At 45.5% G+C, this 23,841-nt stretch overlaps 1 protein-coding gene and 1 non-coding gene across 5 annotated transcripts in view; both read left to right on the top strand.

The window, feature by feature from the left end:
- WDR88 (WD repeat domain 88) overlaps window positions 1–21,236 on the top strand; it is a 43,969-nt gene extending 22,733 nt beyond the window's left edge. The window contains exons 5-11 of one of the 4 annotated variants that reach the window (XM_081510410.1): window positions 824–962; window positions 3,449–3,578; window positions 9,984–10,129; window positions 12,141–12,223; window positions 14,108–14,176; window positions 18,079–18,171; window positions 20,821–21,236. In XM_081510410.1, the coding sequence (XP_081366536.1) occupies window positions 824–962; window positions 3,449–3,578; window positions 9,984–10,129; window positions 12,141–12,223; window positions 14,108–14,176; window positions 18,079–18,171; window positions 20,821–20,994 (834 nt within the window). In that variant the 3' untranslated portion in view covers window positions 20,995–21,236. Of the gene's footprint in view, window positions 1–823; window positions 963–3,448; window positions 3,579–9,941; window positions 10,130–12,140; window positions 12,224–14,107; window positions 14,177–18,078; window positions 18,176–20,820 lie in introns of all 4 variants that reach the window. The other 3 variants (XM_081510412.1, XM_081510409.1, XM_081510411.1) reach the window with 3 other exon arrangements.
- Window positions 21,237–23,315: 2,079 nt separating this feature from the next.
- On the top strand, window positions 23,316–23,389 carry TRNAT-AGU (transfer RNA threonine (anticodon AGU)). The gene has a single exon. It is a non-coding gene; the product is annotated as a tRNA-Thr (tRNA).
- The last annotated feature ends 452 nt before the right edge of the window (window positions 23,390–23,841 follow it).

The following is a 23,841-nucleotide window of genomic DNA, read 5'->3' as shown; positions in this document are numbered from 1 at the left end:
TATGTCTTCTTTGGAGAAAGCCGTGGTTTCTTTTATGACCTAGTCACAGACTATCACTTTTGCCGTATTGTATCCAAAGAAGTAACTCACTGAATTGAGCTCACACTCTTGGGGCGGGTAATTAGACTCCACCTTAAGGCTCCCCTGGTGGCTCAGACGGTAAAGAATCTGCCTACATTCCCGGAGTCTCAGGTTTGATCCCTGGAATGGGAAGATTCCTTGGAATAAGGGAATGGCCACCCACTCTACTGTTCTTGCCTGGAGAATTCCATGGACAGAGTAGCCTGCTGAACTGCATTCCATGGGGTCGCAAAGAGTCAGACATGACTGAGTGACTTTCACTTTTGTGGAGAGAGGACTATCAAAGAATTGGGGAGCATATTTAAAAAGCTTCACAACAGCAATACCATAATTTGTAACATAATTTATAACATACAGAGAGATCTTCCTTTTCTAGAATGTTGAGTAGCTCTCTGTCCTGAGAGGCTGGCACTGTAGGTCTTGTCCACAGGCAGACTTGTTTACCAAACTGAACAAGAGTCAAGTTGGCCATTACTAGAACCTTGCTGCCAGTTCTGCTAGGTGACCCCTATCCTTGTTCATCTGTCCTGGACACACATTAATTACATGTATTAATTAAAAATTAATTCATGAAAACTAAATAAAATTCAGTTCTTTGTTTGCACTAGCCTATTACAAGGACTCAGTGGCCACATGTGGCCAGTGGCTGGCATATTGAACAGTGCATAGATAGAATATTTCAGAAAGTCCTACTGGAACACTGGGCTAGAGAGAAAACCTTTTGATTGTTGCCCTATTTCAGTGGAAGCTCAATCATGAAACCTTCATAGTCTCCTGTAAGTTCTCCCCTGATGGTAAATACGTGGTCTTGGCCTTGGATGTGGATCATGGAATCCTTATAATAGATGTGAAAGACACTACCACCGTGTCCCGTATCAAAGGTGAGTTTGCGTGGGCTCCCTGCTCTGTTCTATTATGATAACAGCCACTTTTCACTTGAATGACAGTGACTTTGATTGTTTTATTTGGTAAATCAGCAATGCTGTGAACCATGTCATTAAAGATGGAACGCTGATGGATAAAAGTGAAGTGAAAGTTGCTCAGTCATGTCCGACTCTTTGTGACCCAGGCCAGAATACTGGAGTAGGTAGAGCCCAAGTTCTCCAGGCCAGAATACCAGAGTGGGTAGCCTTTCCCTTCTGCAGGGGATCTTTCCAACCCAGGGATCGAAACCAGGTCTCCCAAATTGCAGGTGGATTCTTTACCAACTAAGCTATCAGGGAAGCCCTGGTGGATAAAAACATGGGCAATTAAAATCAAGACTGGTTGAAGCTTTTCCACTCAGTCTCATGCTTAAAATAAATGAAACGTTGTTCTCCTCCAGACTCACATGGACATTTAAAGCCCATCTTTTATTGAATGAAGACCCAAGCTTCTTGGCTTCCCTGGTGGCTCAGATGGTAGAGTCTGCCTGCAGTGTAGGAGACCCAGGTTCAATCCCTGGGTCAGAAAGATCCCCTGGAGAAGGAAATGGAAACCAACTCCAGTATTCTTGCCTGGAATATCCCATGGATGGAGGAGCCCAGCCGGCTACAGTCCATGGAGTTGAAAAGAGTCGGACACAACTGAGCGACTTCACTTTGTATCTTTCTTTCCAGGCTTTTTAACATTTTATGTGTATTTTCCCGCATTCCTCATTCTTTACTGCTGAGTCACCAGGGAAGCCCATAAAAATAATAATCATTGATTATTAATAACACACGTATTTATTCTAGTGTTTTATAATAGTGAGGATTAGCAATTTTATTACTATCAATTGTCACATATGAAAAAACAAATTCAGATAATCAAAAAGACTAGAATGGCATCTACTGAAAAAACAGTCATCAACTGTTGCTTTCCTGGTTGTGATCCTGTGCAATCATTGTGTAAGATGTTACCATTGGGGGAAACTGAGTGACAGGCATACAGGATCTCTGTATGACTGCATGTGAGTTAACAGTTAACTCAAAAGAAAAAATAAAAGCACATAATCATTGGGAAAAAATTTGTAAGTGTGTAAGCAGTGGGCTTCCCCAGTGGCTAAAGTGGTAAAGAATCTGCTTTCAATGCAGGAGACACACGTTCAATCCCTGGTCAGGAAGATCCCCTGGAGGAGGAAATGGCAAGCCACTCCAGTATTCTTGCCTGGAAAATCCCCATGGACAGAATAGCCTGGTGGGCGATAGTCTATGGGGTCACAGAGTCAGACATGACTCTGTGCAACTGAGCACAAAGGAAGACGTACAAGGCTGCTGTGCCTGTCCTGTCTTCTCCCCAGAGGGACCTATTATGATGATTATTTTTAAAGAACTTTGCTTATAATTTATTTATTCTAGTCTTCCACAGTATTTCTTCTGATTTGAATTATTTTTACATCCCTCAAGTTCAATGGAAGAAGTGTTTTTAAAATTGCACTGTGAGATAGTATTTTTTTTTTAACTGGAGTGTAACTGCTTTACAATGTTGTGTTAGTTTCGGCTCTACAACAGAGTGAATCAGCTGTATGTTTCCATATATCCCCTCCCTCTTGAGCCTCCCTCCCACCCCCCACACCCCACCGTTTTAGGTCATCATAGAGCACTGGGCAGAGCTCCCTGTGCTATACAGCAGCTTCCCACTAACTGTCTCACACATGGTAATGTATATATGTAAGTGCTACTCTCCCAGTTCATTCCACCTTCCCCTTCCCCACTGTGTCCACAGTCCATTCTCTACGTCTATGTCTCTGTTCCTGCCCTTCAAATAGGTTCATCTGGGGAGGTACCTATCATTAACAGTGCATTGCTAGGTGGTCTTCCTGTGAGTGTGTGTGTATGCCAATGCACACACACGGTACTACTTCCCACATGCATTCAATGTTTATTTTTATCACCATGGAACCATGATGTGTGTCCTGCCACCCAGCTTGCATTTTTCCCTTGATGTGTCACTTCGTACTCTCTCTCTCCTCACACCTCAAGCCCTGTCTGCACACCGTGCTCCTCCATGCTGTGTCCTCATGTCAAGCCTTGGCGCGCCCTGTTCCTTCTGCCTGGAGCACTCTTCCTTTCCTGTTTCCCTCCATAACTTTTAGAGACCTCTCGGGGCTGGGCCAGGTTTCCTTTTCTTGGTTTGGAGCTGTGACTTTTGCTGCAGGTTGTCTCCTGCTCAGAGGTGTCGGCCTGTGAGCTCTGCAGGGGGAAGGGGGCAGAGCTCCTGGTTCAAGACCTGGTATACAGCAGGCACTCAGGAAATGATTATGCAAGTGAAGAGTCCCTTCCTTGTGAAAACCAGAGTCGTGTTTCTATTATACTGTCGCTGTCTGGGGGAGCAACCTCTGTGTCCCAGGGGCGTGTGGCCCAGAGCACGGAAGGCACGGTATCAAGTCACTCTCCCTGTGCCTCAGATCATCACATGATGTCGGTCACCGCCTGCTGCTTTGACCCCGACAGCCAGAAGGTGGCCTCCGTCTCTTTTGACAGGAGCATCAAGATCTGGGATGTGAGGTCGCAGACCACGCTGCTCACCATCACCAAGTAAGGAGGCTGGGCAGCGTGCTGCAACAGGGAGGTGGGCGGGATTCACACCCTCCTAGATTCAGCCTGTGCACCTTCAGCTCCCCAACTGGTGTGGACATGGGGCATCTCCAGCTGTGGTCCACTGTGGTGCTGCGAGGAGGCTGGAGATGGAGAATGGGAAGGGGACAGGCAAGCCAGGGGAAGCCACTACAGTAAGTCCTCTATATACGAACCTTCAAGTTGCGAGCTTTCAAAGATGTGAACGTGTGAGCCATCCCCTGTATGCCAGCTGTTGTACTGTACTACTGTACTTTTCAAGGGTCTGTAATATTAAATGTTTTACTTTTTGTGTTTGTTTTTCCTGTACATATTATTTGTGTGAAAAGTATTCTAAGACAGTACAATACAGCTGATTGTGTTAGTTGGGTTCCTAGGCCAGCTTTGTTGGACTTACAAACAAATTGGACTTATGGACGCACTCTTAGAACAGAAATGAATCATACGTAGGGGACTTACTGTAGTTGTGGCCTGTGGGCTGGGCTGGGCCTCAGATGCATTTGTTTCAGTGTGAGCCAACACTGGAAAACATTGTGCAGAGTTGCCCCCTGCCTCCCCAAATGTGGGTTTCCAGCATCTCCTGCAAAATGAGAAGATCTGATCTTCTAGGGCCACAAGGGTCACTCCGTCTGTGGCCAGCAACTCCAGCTGTGTGGGCAGCCCTCCCTAACGGGACCCAGAGTCAGGACCTCGGAATGTGTCATCCTGCCCACTTGGCTCGGTTATGAGCCCTGCTGGCCTGGGCCAGGCTTTCCCGTGGGTTTCTGGCCAGGGCTTAAGAGTGTGCAGGTTCCCATCCTGAGTGACCTTTGACCTTAGTTTCCTCACCTGCAACCTGAGCCCCGGTGAGGTCTGAAGGAGACAACAGACAGAAGTCCTTAGCATAGGATGCACGGTGGCCCCTCAGCACCAGCTCTGAGACTGACTTCTGCGGCTGCTGGGGTCAGCAGGGGCCAGGGATGCCTGTTCTGCTTGTTAGAGCTGCTCGGTGGTGGCTGTGAGAAGGGTGAGGCAGCAGAGGGGACCGCAGTTCCAGCTGTAAGCTGGAACTCTGCTTTGTTCCCTCAAGGAGGGTAGAAAGGGGAATAAAGAAACTGTCTGCTGGTATAGTTGATTGAACCGCATTTATAAATTTTCTGGAAATGTATCTTTTAGCAAGAAAATATAGAGACAAGGATTCTCAGTACTGCAGGACAGAGCTGGCTTCATGGCATGAAATTCTGAAGTTACACAGGGTCCCACCCACAGGAGGGCTGTCAATGTCTTGAAATTCTTCACTTTTAAAAAATATTTTTATTTATTTATTTGACTGCACCAGGTCTTAGTTGTGATATGAAGGGTCTTTAGTTGTGGCATGGGAACTCTCATTTGCAGCAAATGGGATCCAGTTCCCTGACCAGGGGTGGAACCCGGACCCCCTGCATTGAAAACTCAGACTCTTAGCCACTGGACCACCAGGGAAGTCCCAAAATTCTTCAGTTTTGAACAAGGGACCTCAAATACTTTTATTTCAAAAATATGTAATTTACTTTTTGAAAGTGTAAAACATGCAACACAGTACAAAATTTTGAAAGTACAAAAGAATATAGAGTGAAAAATTCTCTCTCTTAGCTGTCTCATAACCACTGTTTGAGAAGCCATCACTTTTCCTCCTGCCTTCCTGCCTGTTGGCTGCCTTTCTCTCTTAACAGTTTTACTGAGATATAATTCACACACATCCTACAATCCACCATTTCATGTATACAATTCAGTGGTTTGGGGGATGTTATTATTATTTTTAATTGTCTAATTATATGCACAAAAATGTTTAAGTTATTTTATTGGCATTAATAACATTTACAATATTGTACGCTCATCACCACTATTTCCAAAACTCTTTTATTACCCAAACAGAAGCTCAGTACCCATTGAACAATAATTCCCTACTCCCCTCAATCCTAGTCCCTAGTAACCTAGACAGCGTATTAAAAAGTAGAGATATCACTTTGTCGACAAAGATCCATATGGTCAAGGCTATGGTTTTTCCAGTAGTCATGTACGGGTGTGAGAGTTGAACCATAAAGAAGGCTGAGTGCTGAAGAATTGATGCTTTCGAATTGTGAGGCTGAAGAAGACTCTTGATAGTCCCTTGGACTACAAGGAGATCAAACCAGTTAATCCTAAAGGAAATCAACCCTGAATATTCATTGGAAGGACTGTTGCTGAAGCTGAAGCTCCAATACTTTGGTCGCCTGATGCGAAGCACTGACTCATTGGAAAAGACCCTGATGCTGGGAAAGATTGAGGGCAGGAGGAGAAGGTGGCAACAGAAGATGAATGGTTAGATAACATCACTGGCTCACTGGACATGAATTTGAGCAAACTCCAGGAGATAGTGGAGGACAGAGGAGCCTGGCATGCTGCAGTCCATAGGGTCAAAAAGAATTGGACATAATTTAGTGACTGAACAACAACAACAAAGTAACTTCTATTTTCTGCCTCTGTGAATTTGCTTATTCTAGATATTTCATATGAATAAACTCATACATTATTTTTCCTTTTGTGTCTGGCTATTTCATTTAGCATAATGTTTTTAAGGTTTATCTAATACTTGTTATAGCATGTATTAGAATTTAATTCCTTTTAATGACTGAACAATATTCCATTGCATGTATATACCACATTTTGTTTATCTCTTGAGGAATCCTTGAGTTGCTTCTGTCTTTTAGCTATTGTAAATAATGCTGCAGTCAATACTGGTGTACAAACATCTGTTCCATATCTGCTTTTAATTCTTTTGGCTATATACCTAGGAGACAAATTTCTGGATCATGTCATAATACTGTGTATAGCTTTTTGAGAAACTTGAAACTTGCATTTTAACTTTGCAATGGGCCTTGCAAATCATATAGCTGTTCTTGCTAGATAATTTTGAAAATCCATACTCTTAACTGATTCTGAAGCTTGCAAGGAGTAAGCATAAGTATTTTGTTATAATTTTTTAATGTTGTCAAAGGGAATTTAGAAAATTCAAGAGGAGAAGGAAGATCTATTGTACTTACCCATACTTTTGCTGACTGTGTTCTGTCTTCTGATGTTACAAGTTTTCCTCTTTCACCATTTTCTGTTTATAAAAATTCCCTTTAGCCATTCTTATAGGGTAGTTCTGAGCACAACAAATTCACTTAAGTTTTCCTTCATCTGAAAATGTCTTGATTCCCCCCATCATTCCTGCAGTATATTTTTAATGGATATAGAAATCTGGATTGACAGTTGTTTTCTTTCATCATCTGAACACTATCATGTCACTTTTTTTCTGGCCTCCGTGGTTTCTGATAAGGAATCCACTGTCATTCAAATTGTTTTTCCCTGATAAGTAAGGGGTCGTTTCTCTTTTGCTACTTTAAAGATTTTTCTCTCTGTCCCTACTTTTCAAAAGTAGAATTATAATGTGTCTGAATATAGATTTCTTTGAGTTTATCCCACTTGGGATTCACTCAGCCTTTTGAATCTGTTCTTTGCCAAATTTGGTAAAATTCCAGACATAATTTCTTTGATTATTTTTTCAGCTTTATCTTATTTCTCCTTTTCTTCTGAGATGCTGATGCCCCAAATGTTAGATATTTCATTACATTCTCATAGGTTCCTAAGGCTCTCTCTTTTTTTTTTTTCAGTCTAGTTTTTAGATTGGTTAATTTATAGTGCCTGTCTTCATATTTACTGATTATTTCCTATATCGTCTCTATTGAGTTTTATTTTTTGGTTGTTGTTGTTGTATTTTTCAGTTCTAAAATTTCCATTTGGTCATTCTTTATATCTTCTATTTGCTGAAGCTTTCAATCCTTATGGTTATTTTAAACACAATGATAATTGTCCCTTACAGCATTTTTATGCATGCGTGCTAGGTCACTTCAGTTGTGTCCAACTCTTTGTGACCTTATGTAGGCGCCTCTGCCCATGGGATTCTCCAGGCAAGAATACTGGGGTGGGTTGCCATTTCCTTCTCCAGGGGATCTTCTCCACCCAGGGACTGAACCTGTGTCTCCTGTGGTTCCTGTAGTGCAGGCAGATTCTTTACCACTGAGCCACTGGGAAAGCCCTAGAGCATTTTTATGATGGCTGCTTAAAAATTCTTGTCAGATAATTCTAACGTCTGAATTATCTAGGTATTGGCATCTGTTGACTCTGTCTCTCAGGCTTGTTGAGATTTTCCTGGCTCTTACTTAGTATGATGAGGGAATTTCAGTTTCATCTTGGATATTTTGAGTATTATGAGGCTCTTAGTGTTATTTAAATCTTCTGTTTTAGCAGGCTACCTCACTAGAGTCTGGCAAGGGTGGCAGTCTAGACTCCCTCTCAGCCTTTGCTGACAGTGCTGGGGGAGGGATTGCAGTTTTCCCTAAGATTTTTGGCTGGAGTAAGGTAGGTATTGTCTAAAGGTTTTCTGTCTTACTAGGCTATCTCTTTGGCTAGGGAGAACAGGGTTTTCTTGGGAGCCTTTTATCCAGTCCCCATTGTTTTAGGGCTTGCAGCTTCCCCAGTACTCAGTTCAGGATATAAGAAGCAAAAAGAAAATTGTAGGTACTCAACAGCCTGCCATCCTTGGGTCCCAGGATCCTTAGCTAGTCTGTTTTCTCTTCTCCACTGTTCACAGTTTTCTATCTGCTCTATAAATGCCCAGGGTTCTTAGCTGTGCTTAACAGGAGGAATGGGGAGCCGCGCATTGACTCCCTCTTGTCCAGAACTGCAAATGCAGCACAGACACTTTCCCAAAACTTTGGCACTAAGTGAAATGGTCTTTTATGCTACATGGAACTTACCTGAAATGAGAGTCTCATCCTGGAGTAGAGACCCTTGGTTTAAACCTCAGTGACAGTTTCTGGATTCAGAGGAGGGCTTGCTATTTACCTCCAGTAAATGCTGGGATGGTTCTCACCCCACCAGGCACTGGGACTTGGGCATTTTAAGCCTGGACACCCCCGAGGAGCTGACACTTCCTCTCCTTTGATCCTACTTAGTTTGTACACTTCAAAGAACCAGCACAGAGTCTAAAACTCTGACTTGGGTGCTAGAAAACAATTTATTCAACCTTTTCTTCAGTTAGATGAATTGATATTATAATCCAAGCTACTCAGAGATGCTCAATTATGTTTATAGTTTTGCTCGAAAACTCTATTTGTTACAGGAGATGAGAATCATAGGGAAGATACTTTGAGGATCATGAAATAAAACAAAACAAAAAACAGAATTCTGACAATTGTTTTTCCTAAAAAATAAGATAGTTTGGGCTTCCCTGGTGGCTCAGTGGTAAAGAATCCGTCTGCCAATGCAGGAACGGTGGATTAAGTCTCTGATCCCAGAAGATTCCACATGCTGTGGAGCAACTAAGCCTGTGTGCTACAGCTATTGAGCTTGTACTCTGGAGCCCAGAAACCACAACTGTTGAGCCTACATGCCACAAATTCTGAAACCCACTCACCTAGAGCCCATTCTCTGCAACAGGAGAAGCCACCGCAATGAGAAGTCCTCACACCACTTGCCACAACTAGAGAAAGCCCGTGAAGCAACAAAGACCCAACACAGCCAAAAATAAATAAATAAAATTTAAAAAGACATTTAACACTGAGAATAAATAGCCCAGAACTTTATTAATTAAATGCCCAACATTAAAATGTGCTTTAGTGGCACTGAAGACAGATAAGGAGAGAGGGAGGGGGGAAAAGAGAGCATTTGGTGTGAGGAGAAGTAAGGGGGGTGAGTGAGAGAGGGGTGGTGAAGATGGGGGGAAGGAGCTATGTCCCCATGTCTGGGAGAGAAAGGAGGGGAAGGGGGAAGCAGAGGAGACCCACCTTAGGCCTGAAAGGCTATTAGTCCGTTAACTATCACTGACAATGTTTCCACCTGCTCTTTTTTCTGAAGCCCCAAGCAGCTCTGCATAGGGTGGTGGTTCTCAGCCAGGGTCAATTTCATCCCCCGTGGACATTTGGCAATGTCTGGGGGACATTCTTTTGATTGTCACAATTGGGTGTGAAGGCTACCAGCATGCGCTAAGGAGTGTCCAGGGATATTGCTAAACATCCTACAATGCATAGGACATCCCCCTACCACAAAGAATTCTCCAGCCCAAAAGGTCAATATTGCCATTATTGGGACCTTCTGGAATAGTGTAACATAGTTAGATTAATTAATATTTGGATCATAGTAGGCAGTGATCAAAAAAGTGATATCCATCAGGTCACAAGGCAGCAGCTCCAAGGCCCACTCTACTCACCTCCGCTTTAAATATGTCTCCAGATTCTCCAGGAGTGACATGCTAATGTGTGCACCCTCTCATATGTGTTGCAGGGCACATAACAATGCCATCTCAAACTGTTGTTTCACCTTCAGTGGCCATTTCTTGTGTACAAGCTCCTGGGATAAAACCTTGAAAATATGGAATGTCCATACTGGGGAGTTTCGAAACTGTGGAGCCTGTGTGACTCTGATGCAGGGCCATGAAGGTTCCGTGAGCTCCTGCCATTTTGCCAGAGACAGTGAGTAATTAACACGTCAAAGGATTCCACACCACGGGAGTGCTGGGGCCAAGCTCCTCATGTTCCATTCATGTGGAATCTCCTTAGTACAGAGAGGCTTTCCAGTGATGCCAACAGCAAGGGTGGATTTATTTTCCATAAGAACCAAGAGAGAGATCCATATGCACAAGTTTGCAAGTGACAGACACTCAGCTTGATGTAGCCAAGGCAACAAAGTAAATCTATTAACTTCTGTAATGAGCGAGTCCAGGAGCTGATCTCCCTTCTGGAGTAGCTGGATCCAGACACTCAGACAATGCTCTCAGGAAGCCAACTTGTCCACTCTGCCCCCCAGCTCAGTTTCTCTTTTGTATTGACCTTTCTCCTCAGAGAGGCAAAGATGGCCTCTGGTGGTCTAAGCCAACAATGGTTCTGGCTACTGACAGTCCTAGAGGAAGAGAGACCCTCTTTCTGATGGCACCCACACAAGTCCCAGGGAAGGCTCCCATTGGTTCAGCTAGGGACACATGCCCATCTGTGAACCCGCCCCTTTCACAGGGAATGGAAGTCTCTGATTGGCCAGGCCTGGGAGACTTGCCCATCCTTGGAACTTGAGGTCAGAGTCGGTGCCTTCTGAACCAGAGGCATTGAGAATAGGTGAGGGGTGTTTCCCCATGGGACATTGTAGAGTCGTTTCCAGATAAAGAATCACAGATGTGACCACGATCAATGACAGGGAACAGCCAGGGGCAACTGGCTTCAGTGAGGGCCATGACTGTTCCTGACATCCAGGAGCCAAAATGTTGTACTCCCCAATCCTTGTGGGGAGTGGGGCTTGCTCTGTGTGACAGGGGCTGGGGGTGGGTGGGCGCTACCCAACATAATGCACATAGTCAGGGCCTGACTTGAGAAATGTTTCCTTCTTCAGAAGTAGCATCTCTGTAAGTCAGACCCTCCTATGAGCTACCCCACCAGCTTCTGTCTTTGGCTTTCTATTTAGGTTTCAGAGTTGTATATAGTCAATCATCACTATTTGCAGATTCGGTATTTGTGAAGTTACCTACTGGGTAAAATTTATTTGTGACCCTAAAATCAATACTTATGGCACGTTTGCAGCCATCCATGGATACGTGCAGAGCAGCGACAAGTTTACCACGTGCTCGTGTTCCCAACTGAGACTGAATGAGGTGACCCTCTGCCTTCTTTCAGTTCTCTTATCATAAGTTGTCTTTTTCTGTGATCTATTTAGTTCCACCTTTTGTTTCCGTTTTGTGCTTTTTGTTTATGATTTTGCTGTTTAAAGAGGCCCCCAAACATAGTGCTGTAGTACTGTCCGGGATCCTAACTGTGTGAAGCCTGTGATGTGCTTTACAGGGAAACACAAGCTAGATAAACTTTGTTCAGGCATGAGTTATAAAGCCAGTGGCCACGGATTCAATGTTAACAAATAAGCAGTATGTGTTAAATAAGGGATCTTTAAACAGAATCAGACAGAAAACAAAGTTAAGTATTGATTGGCTGATGAAAATGTTGTGACCAGAGGCTCACAGGAACTTAACTCCACATTTTCCCTATGGCCAGTCATCATTCATTGAGTGTTTGAGATGACTTTCTAGAGCATAACTACCATGAACATTGAGAAGAAGTGAAAGTGTTAGTTGCTCAGTCGTGTCCAACTCTTTGCGACCCCATGGACTGTACCCTACCATGCTCCTCTGTCCATGGGATCTTCCAGGCAAGAATACTGGAGTGGGTTGCCATTCCTTTCTCCAGAGGATCTTCCCAACACAGGAATCAGACCCGGGTCTTCTGCATTGCAGGTAGATTCTTTACCATCTGAGCCACCAAGGAAGCCCAACTCTAATTGACTGGGGGCTGTTGAGTCACACCAGGAAGAGGGTTGAGTGTCCTCAGTGGCCTCAGCCACAGTGGCACCTCACAGAAGCATCCTCAGCCTGCTTTGGCCTCACCAGAGGAGGAAGCAGTTGGCTGAGGAAGGTTACCCCCTGAGACGCTTTCATTTGTGTTCCAGCCTCTCTTCTCGTGTCTGGAGGTTTTGACAAGACCGTGGCTATTTGGGATGTAGGAGAAGGCTACCGGAAGCTCTCCTTGAAGGTATCAATGCCAGTATCAGATAGAGGATCTGAGCGTCATTCTTTTCTTAAAAATATATTTATTTTATTTCTTTGTTTGACTGTGCTAGGTCTTAGCTGTAGCATGTGGGATCTTTTTTTCAGTTGGAGCATGCTGAATCTTTGGGCTTCCCAGGTGGCACAGTGGTAGAGAATCTGCCTGTCAGTGCAGGAGACATGGGTTTGATCCCTGGGTTGGGAAGATCCCCTAGAGAAGGAAATGGCAACCCACTCCAATATTCTTGCCTGGAAAATTCCATGGACAGAGGAGCCTGGTGGGCTACAATCCCTGGGATTGCAAAAGAGTCGGACACAACTCAGCACACGCAAGGAACTAGTAAATATGCTGGATCTTTAGTTGTGACATGTGGGATCTAGTTCCCTGACCGAACTGGGTCCCCAGCACAGGGAGTGTGGAGTCTTAACCACAGGACAACCAGGGAAGTCCCTGAGCTTCATTCTTTAGTCATTTCATACTGGGTGCTGCGGATACAACAGTGAGACAGACCTAAATGTTCCCAATGGAACTGACACCTCTGTGGGGAATGAAAGACAAGAAAAACAGCAAACACATCTTCAATAGTGATGAGCGACACAGAGAACCCACAACAGGGTGATGTAATAGATTCCAGGGATTAATCCATAGTGGGTGGGCTAGGAGGGCCTCTTGGAGAAGGTGGCATTTGAGCTGAGAACTGGAGGGCAAGGAAAGACTGGATGAGTGAGGATCTTGGGGAAAGGCATTCCAGGAAAGTGGAGCAGTAAAGGCAAAAACTCTGAGGAGGGGCTGTGTCTGCAAACAGCAGGAATCCCCATGCAGAGGAATGAATGTCATCATCAAGCGTGCACAGACAGCTGTGGGCTCCAGAATGGTGGGTGTCAACTGGGTGCTTTTGGCTGCAAGTTAGAGGAGACTCAACTCCAAGTGGCTTTGTGATACGGAGATGGATTATCCAACACAGCGAGAATCCAGAGGGTAGGCAGTTCCAGAACTGGTGCCTCTGTTCCAGTTGCCCCCGCGCCAAAATTTTTGCATACCCCTTGGTCTTGTGATCTCATGGCCACCTTTGGCTGTGAATGCAGCAGGCTCCCAGGGCCGTTCTGTGTCCCCTCTTCTCTGTGGGTTTGGAGAGGCCAGGGGAGCTTACATCGTAGCATATAAATGTTCAACCTCACTGTGGTTAAAAATCCCTTTGTGCTCCCATCAGGTCATTCTACTCTCCTTTTCCTCTTCTCTCCTCTCTCTATTATTCCACCCTCAAATTCCTGTCCTGTTGTTAAATGCATAGCAGTTTAACCTAACTCTTACTTCTTTTCTTCTTACTATACCTCACCATCATCCACCTCTTTCTACTCGGGAAAGACCAAAGAATGAAAAAGATGCTGACACAGAGCTCTAACATCATTAAGTGTCTGAACCAGCAAGTATTTATCTCCTCTAAACTCCATTTACTGGAGGAAATTAACCCCATGTACTTAAGTCACAGTGGGTAGATTTGCAATTACTTGAAGCCAAACGCTCCCTTAGCAATAGGACCACTGAGTGATATTTCCTAGAACAAAGAAAGCAGACAAAAAGCTGCAAAATATGCTCTGGGACCAGCTGGGAATATAATTTTTTTCCCATTGTGTTAAGCACCAGAGTACTATTTTTAAAAACACATACGGTGCTGTGAGATACACATGAATCACAAGCCTTTACACTTTATACTCCACCTTAAATGTCGTGGGTGAAACCAGGGACACACAATTAGTTGCTTTTAAAAGTAAGTAATGTTGAATTCTTGACTTTGTTTTTCAGGTCTTGTTGTTCTTTCAAAGGTTGTTTTTTCCCTCTAGATCCTCTTAAAACTCTGCTTTTCTTCAGGGCCATAATGACTGGGTGATGGATGTTTCCATTAGCAACAACAAGAAATGGATCCTGTCTGCCTCAAAGGTAAAAGTGGCCAACCTTTGAGTGACTTACAATCTCTATCACATTTGTGAGAATTGGTGTTAGCAGAAGTGTATTGTCAAGTAAGATTCCTGAGTGTTTCAGTCTGAAGGCCACACCTGGCCATGCTGTCCCCATCCAGGGAGCTGCCTGAAAATGTGGAAAGTGGGTCTTTCCATTTGCTCAAGTGAGGAGTTGCCAGGTATTTCTTTGCACCATCATTATTTGAACTTTGTTGGAGCAAGAGCCTGTTCAGACTGGCAAATGATGGAACCAGCTAGGGGTTTTGGAGGGAAAGGGGTCAGCTTGTGGACAAGCAGACCACTCTGAGGTTCCAGGAGGGTCTTCCCTCTCTACTCTCTGCATCCTTGGATTCCCATGCCAAGGGCACGTAGTGGCCAGCCTGGGACATCCTGAGGGCTGTCCTCCACATGTGAGCGTCAGAGAAGTAGGGTCCCACCTTGTCCCCCAACCTTAATTAGAATCATCTCATTCCCTAGGCTGGGGGTTTCTAAGTGTATAAAAATGTGGACAAGACCCTGCCTGCCATGATCAACGTGTTAGAGAGCCAATGCAGGATTCTGCAACACCTGACAAAAAAAAAAAAGAACAATAATATAGTACATACTAAAAATTATATGCCAATGTGTTGTTATTTTAGCATAAAAATATGAAAAGTGATTATGTCAATTATATCTCAACAAAGCTAGAAAAAGTAAAAGTACAAGCAAAGTATCAAAAATGAGTATTTATTTAAAAATTATTTAGTTTTCTGTCACATAAATACAATTTAAACAAAATAACACTAGAACTAGTCAATCACAGTATTAGTAATAACCAATAATAGGATAATTAAGCAAATATGGTTAAGAAAAATAGGCTTTGTAATATTTCTTTCTGCCCTTTGATATAGCAATTTATTTTGACTTTAAAGAAAGACTTTATTGGTTATTTAAAAAAAATTTTTAAGATTTTTTTTTTATGTGGATCATTTAAAAAATTTTTATTGAATTTGTTACAATATTATTTCTGTTTTATGTTTTGGTTTTTTTGGCTGCTAGGCATACGGGATCTTAGCTTCCCTGACCAGGGATCAAGCCCACACTCCTTGCATTGGAAGGCAAAGTCTTAACCACTGAACCACCAGCGAAGTCCCTTTATTGATTAGTTAAATTTTATAGGCTATATTATTGTACATTCTTAAGATATATAAATGTAAACCTTTTGAAAAAGGGAATATAAATACAATAAGATTGGTTAGACAGATACTTTATGTATTTACCTTTTCAGCTTTATTGAGGTATAATTGACATGTAACATGTAAGATTAAGAGGTACAAGGTGTGATTTGATACACATAGACATTGCAAATGCTTACCACCATTTGTGCTATGCTAAGTTGCTTCAATCGTGTCCCACTCTTTGCAAACCTATGGGGTTTAGCCCACGAGGCTCCTCTATCCATGGGATTCTCCAGGCAAGAATATTGGAGCAGGTTGCCATACCTTCCTCCAGGGGATCTTCCAGACCCAGGTATCAAATCCAGGTCTCTTCGCATTGCAGGCAGATTCTTTACTGCTGAGCCAGCAAGGAAGCCCAATTGTTAGTTGCTCAGTTGTGTCTCTTTGCAAGTCCACGGACTGTAGTCTGCCAGGTTCCTCCTCTGTCCATGGAAATCTCCAGGCAAGAATACTGGAGTGGATAGCCATTTCCTTCTCCAGGGCATCTTCCCAACCCAGGGATCAAACCCCGGTCTCCTTGTATTGCCGGCAGATTCTTTACTGTTTGAACCACCAGGGAAGCCCACTTACCACCATAACCTGAGCTAACACCTCCACCACGTCATATAATTAGCATTTCTATTTTTGTAGGGAGAACATTTAAGATCTACTCTGTTAGCAAATTTCAAATATATCATACAGGATTATTATCTGTAATCACCATGCTGTACATTAGAGCCCCAGAACTTGTTAATCTTGTAATTGAAAGTTTGTATCCTTTGACCCAAATATCTCTCCATTTCTCTGTTGCCCCCGCCCAGCCTCTGGTAACCACTACTCTACTCTCTGTTTTTATAAGTTTCTTTTTTTTTTTTTAAGATTCCACGTATAATTGAGATCACACAACACTTGTCTTTTTCTGTCTGACTCATTTCATTTAGCATAATGCCCTCAAGGTTCATCCTTGTCACAAATGGTGGAATTTCGTTATTTCTCATGGCCTAATAATATCCTATATACACATACACACACATATATATACTACATCTGCTTTATCCATTCATTCACTGTTGAGTATTTAGGTTGTTTTCATACCTTGGTTATTATGAGTAATGCTGCAATGAACATGGGGGTGCAGATATCTCTTTGAGATCTTGTTTTTATTTCTTCTAGAATACACCCAGAAGAGGGATTCCTGGATCATGTGATAGTTCCATTCTCAATTTTTTTTGAGGCTCCTCCAATACTTTTTTCCATAGTGCCTATACCAATTTACATTCCAACCTACAGTTCACAATAGTTTCCTTGTCTCCATGTTCTCACCAACACTTAACTTTTTGATAATAGCTATTCTTTTTTTGTTTGTTTTGTTTTGTTTTGTTTTTATAAATTTATTTATTTTAGTTGGGGGCTAATTACTTTACAATATTGTAATAGTTTTTGCCATACATTGACATGAATCAGCCGTGGGTTTACATGTGTTCCCCTTGATAATAGCTATTCTAACAGTAAGGTGATATCTCATTCTGGTTTTGATTTATATTTCCTTAATAATTAGTGATGCTGAGCACATTTCCATGTACCTGTTGGTCATTTGTATGTTTTTTTTTGGAAAATTGCTTATTCAGTTGCTCTTTTATTGCTGTTGCTGTTATTGAATTCTGTGAGTTTTTTTTTTATAAGTTTTGAATATAAATATTTTCTCTTTATGATTTCAGGTCTTATATTTAAGTCTTTAATTCATATGAGTTAATTTTTTTTTGAGTTGTATCGATAGGGGTCCAATTTCATTCTTCTCTTCTCTATGTGGTTATCTAGTTCTCCCAGCATAGCTTTGTAAAAAAATCATTTTCTTTTTAAAATTTATTTATTTTTTAAGTAAAGGATAATTGCTTTACAGAATTTTGTTTTCTGTCAAACCTCAACGTGAATCAGCCATAGGTGTACATATGTCCCCTCCCTCTAAAGCCTCCCTCCCATCTCCCTCCCCATCCCACCCGTCTAGGTTGCTACAGAGCCCCTGTTTGAGGGGGCATTAAGTGGGGTATACTTACCACCATTAATGAACCAATATTGATACATAATTATTAATTAATGTCCATGGTTTAAGTTTCACTCTGTGTCGTGTGGGTTTTGCCAAAATCACGTCATGTTGTCAGCATCACAGTATCATACAGAACAATTTCACTGTCCTAAAAACTCAAAACTCCTTGTGCTGTACCTGTTCACCCCTCCCCTTCTTCCCCAGAACCCCTGGCAACCATGGGCCTGTTTACTGTCTCCATATTTTTGCCTTTCCCATAATGTTATGTAGCTGGAATCATATAGTCTGTAGCCTTTTCAGAGGTGGCTTATTTCATTTAGAAATACGTATTTAAGGCTCCTCCTTTTGGTGGCTTGACATCTCTCTTCTATTTTTTCTCACTGAATAATATTCCGTCACATAAATGAACCACAATTTATCTATTCTCTTATTCAGGGACATCTTGGTTGCTTCCATTCTTGGGGATGTGGGACTTCCAGTGCTAAGGCTAGGGTGGTGCTTGACAAACTGGGGCAGTTGGTCACCCTCGCTCTGCAGGTGGAAGTTCTCTACATGTAACCTGGATGCCATGCACCTCTCTGGGTCATCCAGGCCTAATGAGCCCATTTTGTGACTGCTGGTTTCTTGTTTAACTTGTCTTAGGATAGGACCGTGAGGCTATGGAATATTGAAGAAATTGACCAAATTCCTTTGGTAATCGAGCACAAAAAGAACCGGGGCTTAAAGGTGAAACAGGTTGGTATTGGGTAAAACGAAGCCAAATGAAGGCTTTCATCAGTTCTCTCTACAAATTTATTTTTTGAACAAATATTTCTTGGACAACTGGGGATAAAACTATGAACAAACAGACTGCAATTTTTGCCCTGAGGGAGCTTGCATTTCTAAAAGGGGGGATAAACAATGAATAAAGAAATAAGAAATGTATGTAGTAAGTCACATGGTCACAGGCACTTTGGAGGAAAATAACAGGAAGGGAAATGGGAGGGCTGGTGGTATGGCATTCTAAATGGGGGTCAGGAGAGGTCTCATCGAGAAGGTGACATTTGTTCAAAGACTTGAAGGTGGGGAGGGAGTGAGCTGTGAGCTGGGAAGCTGTTTTAGGGGAAGAACATCGCAGCAGAGGGAACAGTCCATGTGGAGACCCTGAGGCAGGGCTGAGCCTGGTGCTGAAGAGTGGAATGAGTGGGAGGAGATGAGGCCCGAGGACATCCTGGAGGAATGGCTGGCACACAACTGGACCCCGTGTGGGCCTCCTAAGCTCCGTCAGCAGAACCCCGGCCAGGTCCCCAGGGCCCCGTTTCCCATGGATGGAACTCAAGGCCCAGGTCTCTAGTGGATGATCACGGTGGGCACAGCTGTTTCACCAGGTGTAGCCAGGACTAGCCCTGGGCAGGGGAGGCCAGTCCCTGCTGGGGCCTTGCAGTGCAGGCACCTGGCTACCCCTTCAAGAAGCTGAGGAGTCCCTGTGGGCCCTTGTGAGTCCTGGAATCCCCCAGGTTTGTCTCTGTTCAGAAGGTTGCCCAGCTGGTAGCTACCACTTCTGGGGATGGCTAATAGGCTGAGTGCTGAAGAATGGATGCTTCTGAACTGTGCTTTTGGAGAAGACTCTTGAGAGTCCCTTGGACAGCAGGGAGATCAAACCAGTCCATCCTAAAGGAAATCAGTTCTGAATAGTCATTGGAAGGACTGATGCTGAAGCTGAAGCTCCAATCCTTTGGCCACCTGATGCGAAGAGCCGACTCATTGGAAAAGACTCTGATACTGGGAAAGATTGAAGGCAGGAGGAGAAGGGGACGACAGAGGATGAGATGGTTGGATGGCATCACCGACTCGATGGACATGAGTTTGAGCAAACTTAGGGAGATAGTGAAGGACAGGGAAGCCTGGAATGCTGCAGTCCATGGGGCTGCAAAGAGTTGGACATGACTGAGTGATGGAACAACAGCAACAGCAATTGGGGAATGGCACTGGGGGCAGGGAGGTGATGGGTGGGTCCCCCGTGGAACCGCATCTTTGTGGCCAGCTGATCCTCATGGTCTTTGCAGCCATGTTGGCCCTTAGACCCTGGAAGCTGACTGGCCACAAAGCAGTGCTTGTGTCTCCACCTGCCACCGGGGCAGGATCCAGGGACTGCCTCCTCTGAGCCCTGCTGTCCTGGCCTTGGGTCGTGGGGAATTAGGCTATAGAATAAGGTAGGTAAAGGATCAAATACATTTCTTTCTTGTAAAAGGAAGGAAAGAAAGAAACCTACTTGAAGCTGCAGCAAAGATGAGCTTGCTGCATTTGACTTGCTCTGAATCAATGTGCAGAGAAGGCAGTGGCACCCCACTCTTGCCTGGACAATCCCATGGACGGAGGAGCCTGGTAGGCTACAGTCCATGGGGTCGCTAAGAGTCGGACATGACTGAGCAACTTCACTTTCACTTTTCACTTTCATGCATTGGAGAAGAAAATGGCAACCCACTCCAGTGTTCTTGCCTGGAGAATCCCAGGGATGGGGGAGCCTGGTGGGCTGCCGTCTATGGGGTCGCACAGAGTCCAACACAACTGAAGCAACTTAGCAGCGGCAGCAGCAGAATCAATGTGAGAAATCCTGGAGACCAGGTTTCCCAGAGGACCTACCCTGGGTGGGGTTTGCCCTGCCTCCCCTGCAGGCTTTGGGGCCCTAGAGAGAGCAAGGGTGGCAAAGCATAGGGACTTGGGGAGCCAGGGTGGAGGCTTGCCACCTGCAGGCTGGTCTCGGGGTACTGTGCTGTGATGGAAGCCTCTGAGAGACCTCTGTTCATGGCCCAAGAGCCCATCCCATGGTGCTGCTCACTTGTTGGTGGGAAAATGTGACAAGTGAGCTGTGCCACTGTACCCACTGTCCTCTGGGTGCTTCGGCCAGAAACAGGCTGAGACAGAGGAGGATGTTCAGCATCTTGATCATGTTCCTGCTTTGTTCAGAAGTCTTGTCTACTTGATGCTCAAAAGCTAGGTGTCCCCAGGATGTCAGGTAGTTAGGATGCCCCTTGGCTCTGCAGTTTTGCTCTGCACAGAGCAGAGGGTGATAGTTAGACACCCACCCTGAGTCCTTGCCATTGTCAAGTGCCTTTCCACTTCCCTCCTCCCCCTTACCCACTGCTGGGACCCCACAGCAGGGGACATGAGTTGGCAGGACCTGTGTAGCTTTTGTGAGGGAAGAGAGGGGAAAGCCTGAGCTCATTCTCTCTCAGTGGCCTGCAGTTTCCATTCTTGTGGGCTTAGAGACCCCAGAGAGGAGAGGCAGCTCTTGCCTCAGCCTGGCCGCAGGTGGTTGGATCAGGGGGAAGAATTCTAAACTGTCTACCTCGATCGCCTCTGATCAGCACCTCCTTTTAACTCTTTTAAAATATTTCATGTCAGTGCGAAGAATGTGACAGTCCTTTCTCCACCTACGAAAGTGACATCTTTTCTGAAACAGTCACCAAATGTGTGTTCTGCCGGATGAATGCGAGAAACTTGTCAACAGAGGCCTCACAGCCACCAGAAGGGGAGGCCTCACTGTCAAGGGCATGCACCCCAGATGAGGATGGCTGATGGCCACAAGACCCTTTGGGTGACTCGAGCCCAGATTACCTGTCACATAGGCTTGGGGGCTCTGCAGAGACCTTTCTCTGGGGCCCCTCCCCAGTCGGTGGGCCCATCAGACTAAGGCAGGGGCCAGGCCAGGCTCTGGCTGGACTCCCACAACTGCTTGGCCTCCTCAGCTCCACAGCACCTCGGGGATCCCTTTGTTTGTAGATTTCATGCAAAATAAATCTAGATGCTTTTGGAAAACAGTGGCGTGTGAATTCCAGAAACATTTTTGCTCTATGTCTTGGTGTTCATCCTGTCTCATTTTGGGAACATATTCTGGTCTCTGGATTTGTCCTGTAAAGCAGTCACTGGGTGCTGGCACCAGCAACCCCTGAGGAAGGGTCTGTGGAATGAAGAGGAAGCTGTGTAGCCCCCTCTGTGGAAGGAACTGTACTGTGGCCCTGTGGGTGCCTCCCTGGCTGATGGTCCCAGATGGTCACCTGCCCAGAGCTGAGGAAGGTCTGGTTAGGCAGGTAGGTGGAGGGCATTGCCATCACAGAATGCTGCTTGTTTCCCACCCCTGTGTCTTCAATTTCCAGGATGCCCATGCATGTGTACAGCCTCCTTCCTGCTTCCACAGCATCGAATACAACATAAATCAATTACTTCACAAAGGGTAAAGGTTTCAGGTAAACAAGAAGGTCTCCCTTTTCCATTTGGTATGGCTTACAGGATTCCCATCAGGTTTCCCTGGTGGCTCAGATGGTAAAGCATCTGCCCGCAGTGCGGGAGACCTGGGTTCAAGTCCCGGGTTGGGAAGATCTCCTGGCGAGGAGGAGGGCAACCCTTTCCAGTATTCTTGCCTGGAGAATCCCATGGAAAGCCTGGCAGGCGACATCCCGGCTACCCCCATGGGGTCGCAAAGAATCCGATGGGACTAAGCACAGCACAGGATTTCCATCAAATATCATTAGTATGCCCCTATGGTGTCCCTTAAAAACTTCGGTGCGGGGCTGATTTACTTAATGTTAATTGACTGGCATCCTATAATTGTGTCCAAGAGCACCATAACCTGGTAGTCATTGCTGGGCAGGCCCTGTGCTTGGTGCTGCCCTACTTCGTCACAACCGGGGTGACTGCCCAGCTTCAGCAGACTGTTCAGTATTTATCCATTAATTTACAAGAATGATGATGGATGGTACACGGCAAAACTCCACTGAATGACCTCCCGGTAACTGGACTCTTTTTGGAAGAGAAGTCTTATCCCTCCTCCCCAACACGAAGACACGCAGAGATTGTTTTTCCTCACTGAGGAGGAGGCTGGACAGCCTGCATGTACCAACACTGTCCCCAGGGACGGACACTTAGGTTCCTTCTCCTTTTGGACTATTACAAACAGTGCTGAAATGCACCTTCTTGTGTACATAGGTCTGCAGAGACTGACATTCCTGTCAGAGGAATGTCACTGACATTCCCACTGGAGAAATCTCTGGGTCAATGGATTAGCAGGTTTCGGGTTTGTTGCTGCTCAAAAGCCCTCTGAAAAGCGTTGGGACGAAGTGGCTGATGTGTCTGAGTGAGGAGCCCCAGAAGGCGGAAATAAGAAGCCTTGGTGGGCAGGGCTTTGCTTTTCTCTGGCAGCGGAAACCTCCCATGTATGGTGTTGATGCTCCAAGGGGGGCAGCCTAGGCCCCTTGAAGCTCTGGATCCTTCAGTGCTTGCTCAGGGTCCCCTCAGTGCCCCCCGGCTTCTTTCTGTGCTCAGGGTCCGCGGAAGAGGCCCAGTGGAACCTAGAGGTCTGGTGTCAACTGGCGGGCGAATGAGCCCCCAGAACTGGCGGCGCGCGAGATCACGGTGGCTAGTGTGCGGCTGGGGAGGGCAATCGGCTTCCCAGGCTGAGGGCGCCAGTGCTATGGGTCCGACGCGTGGTCACCGTGGGACCACCGCCGGGTGTGAGCCGCGACCCGACGCGGGGGCAGCCGGCGGCCAGGCCGCGCTCGCGGGGCCGGGATCTCTGGAGCCGGAGGGGCTCGGCCTTGCCGGACAACCTGGGGCTTCCCTGCACCAGTTATGCAGGGCCGGGGACCGGATCTTGCGCGAGCATCCCCTAAAGACGGGCCACCCTGGCTCCACGTCGGGAAGCAGATACCACAACACGGAGATCACCGGCCCCCTCTGCTCACAGTCCGAGCTTCTAGTTTAAGAGAACTCCTGGTCTAAGCTGCCAGGGACCGAGACCTGACACTGCGCATGCGTCATTCACAGGCAAACCTTTTGCGCAACCGCGCAGCCTATGTAGTAAATAGTGATGAGGAACAGATTCGCAAAGCAGAAACGCGGGCGGCGCCGTGGCTTAGTTGGTTAAAGCGCCTGTCTAGTAAACAGGAGATCCTGGGTTCGAATCCCAGCGGTGCCTCAACCGAGCGTCCCGGCTCTCTTTTTACCAACAGCCAATTTTGCTGCGCCTCTACCCCGTTCCTCCTCGCTTTGGGGGGTGACAGGAGGCTTTGTTGTAGTTCACTCGCTCAGTCGTGTCTGACTCTTTGCAACCCGATGGATGGCAGCACGCCAGGCATCCCTGGACTTCATTAGTTTGCTCAAACTCAGGTCCATGGAGTCGGTGGTGCCATCCACCCTAACCCCAACCCCAACCCTCTCATCCTCTGTCTCCCTTTTCTAACTGCCTTCAATCTTTCCTAGCATTAGAGAAAGAGAGAGCTTAGTAAGCCATTTTAGTCACCCCCTGCCCGTGGCGCGGTGGGGCGCTGGCCCTCCTCGGAGTCCCTAGAGTTTCTTGAGTGGCGGGGGATCATTGACGGGGGCTTCGGTGCCGAGGGGACGCCCGCTGGAGGCGGCGCGGGACTTCCC

The sequence above is a fragment of the Giraffa tippelskirchi genome, chromosome 7 (assembly GCF_054371585.1).
Source record: "Giraffa tippelskirchi isolate mGirTip1 chromosome 7, T2T-mGirTip1v1.2.pri, whole genome shotgun sequence".
Taxonomy (NCBI): domain Eukaryota; kingdom Metazoa; phylum Chordata; class Mammalia; order Artiodactyla; family Giraffidae; genus Giraffa; species Giraffa tippelskirchi.
This window is presented reverse-complemented; position numbering and strand designations above follow the sequence as displayed.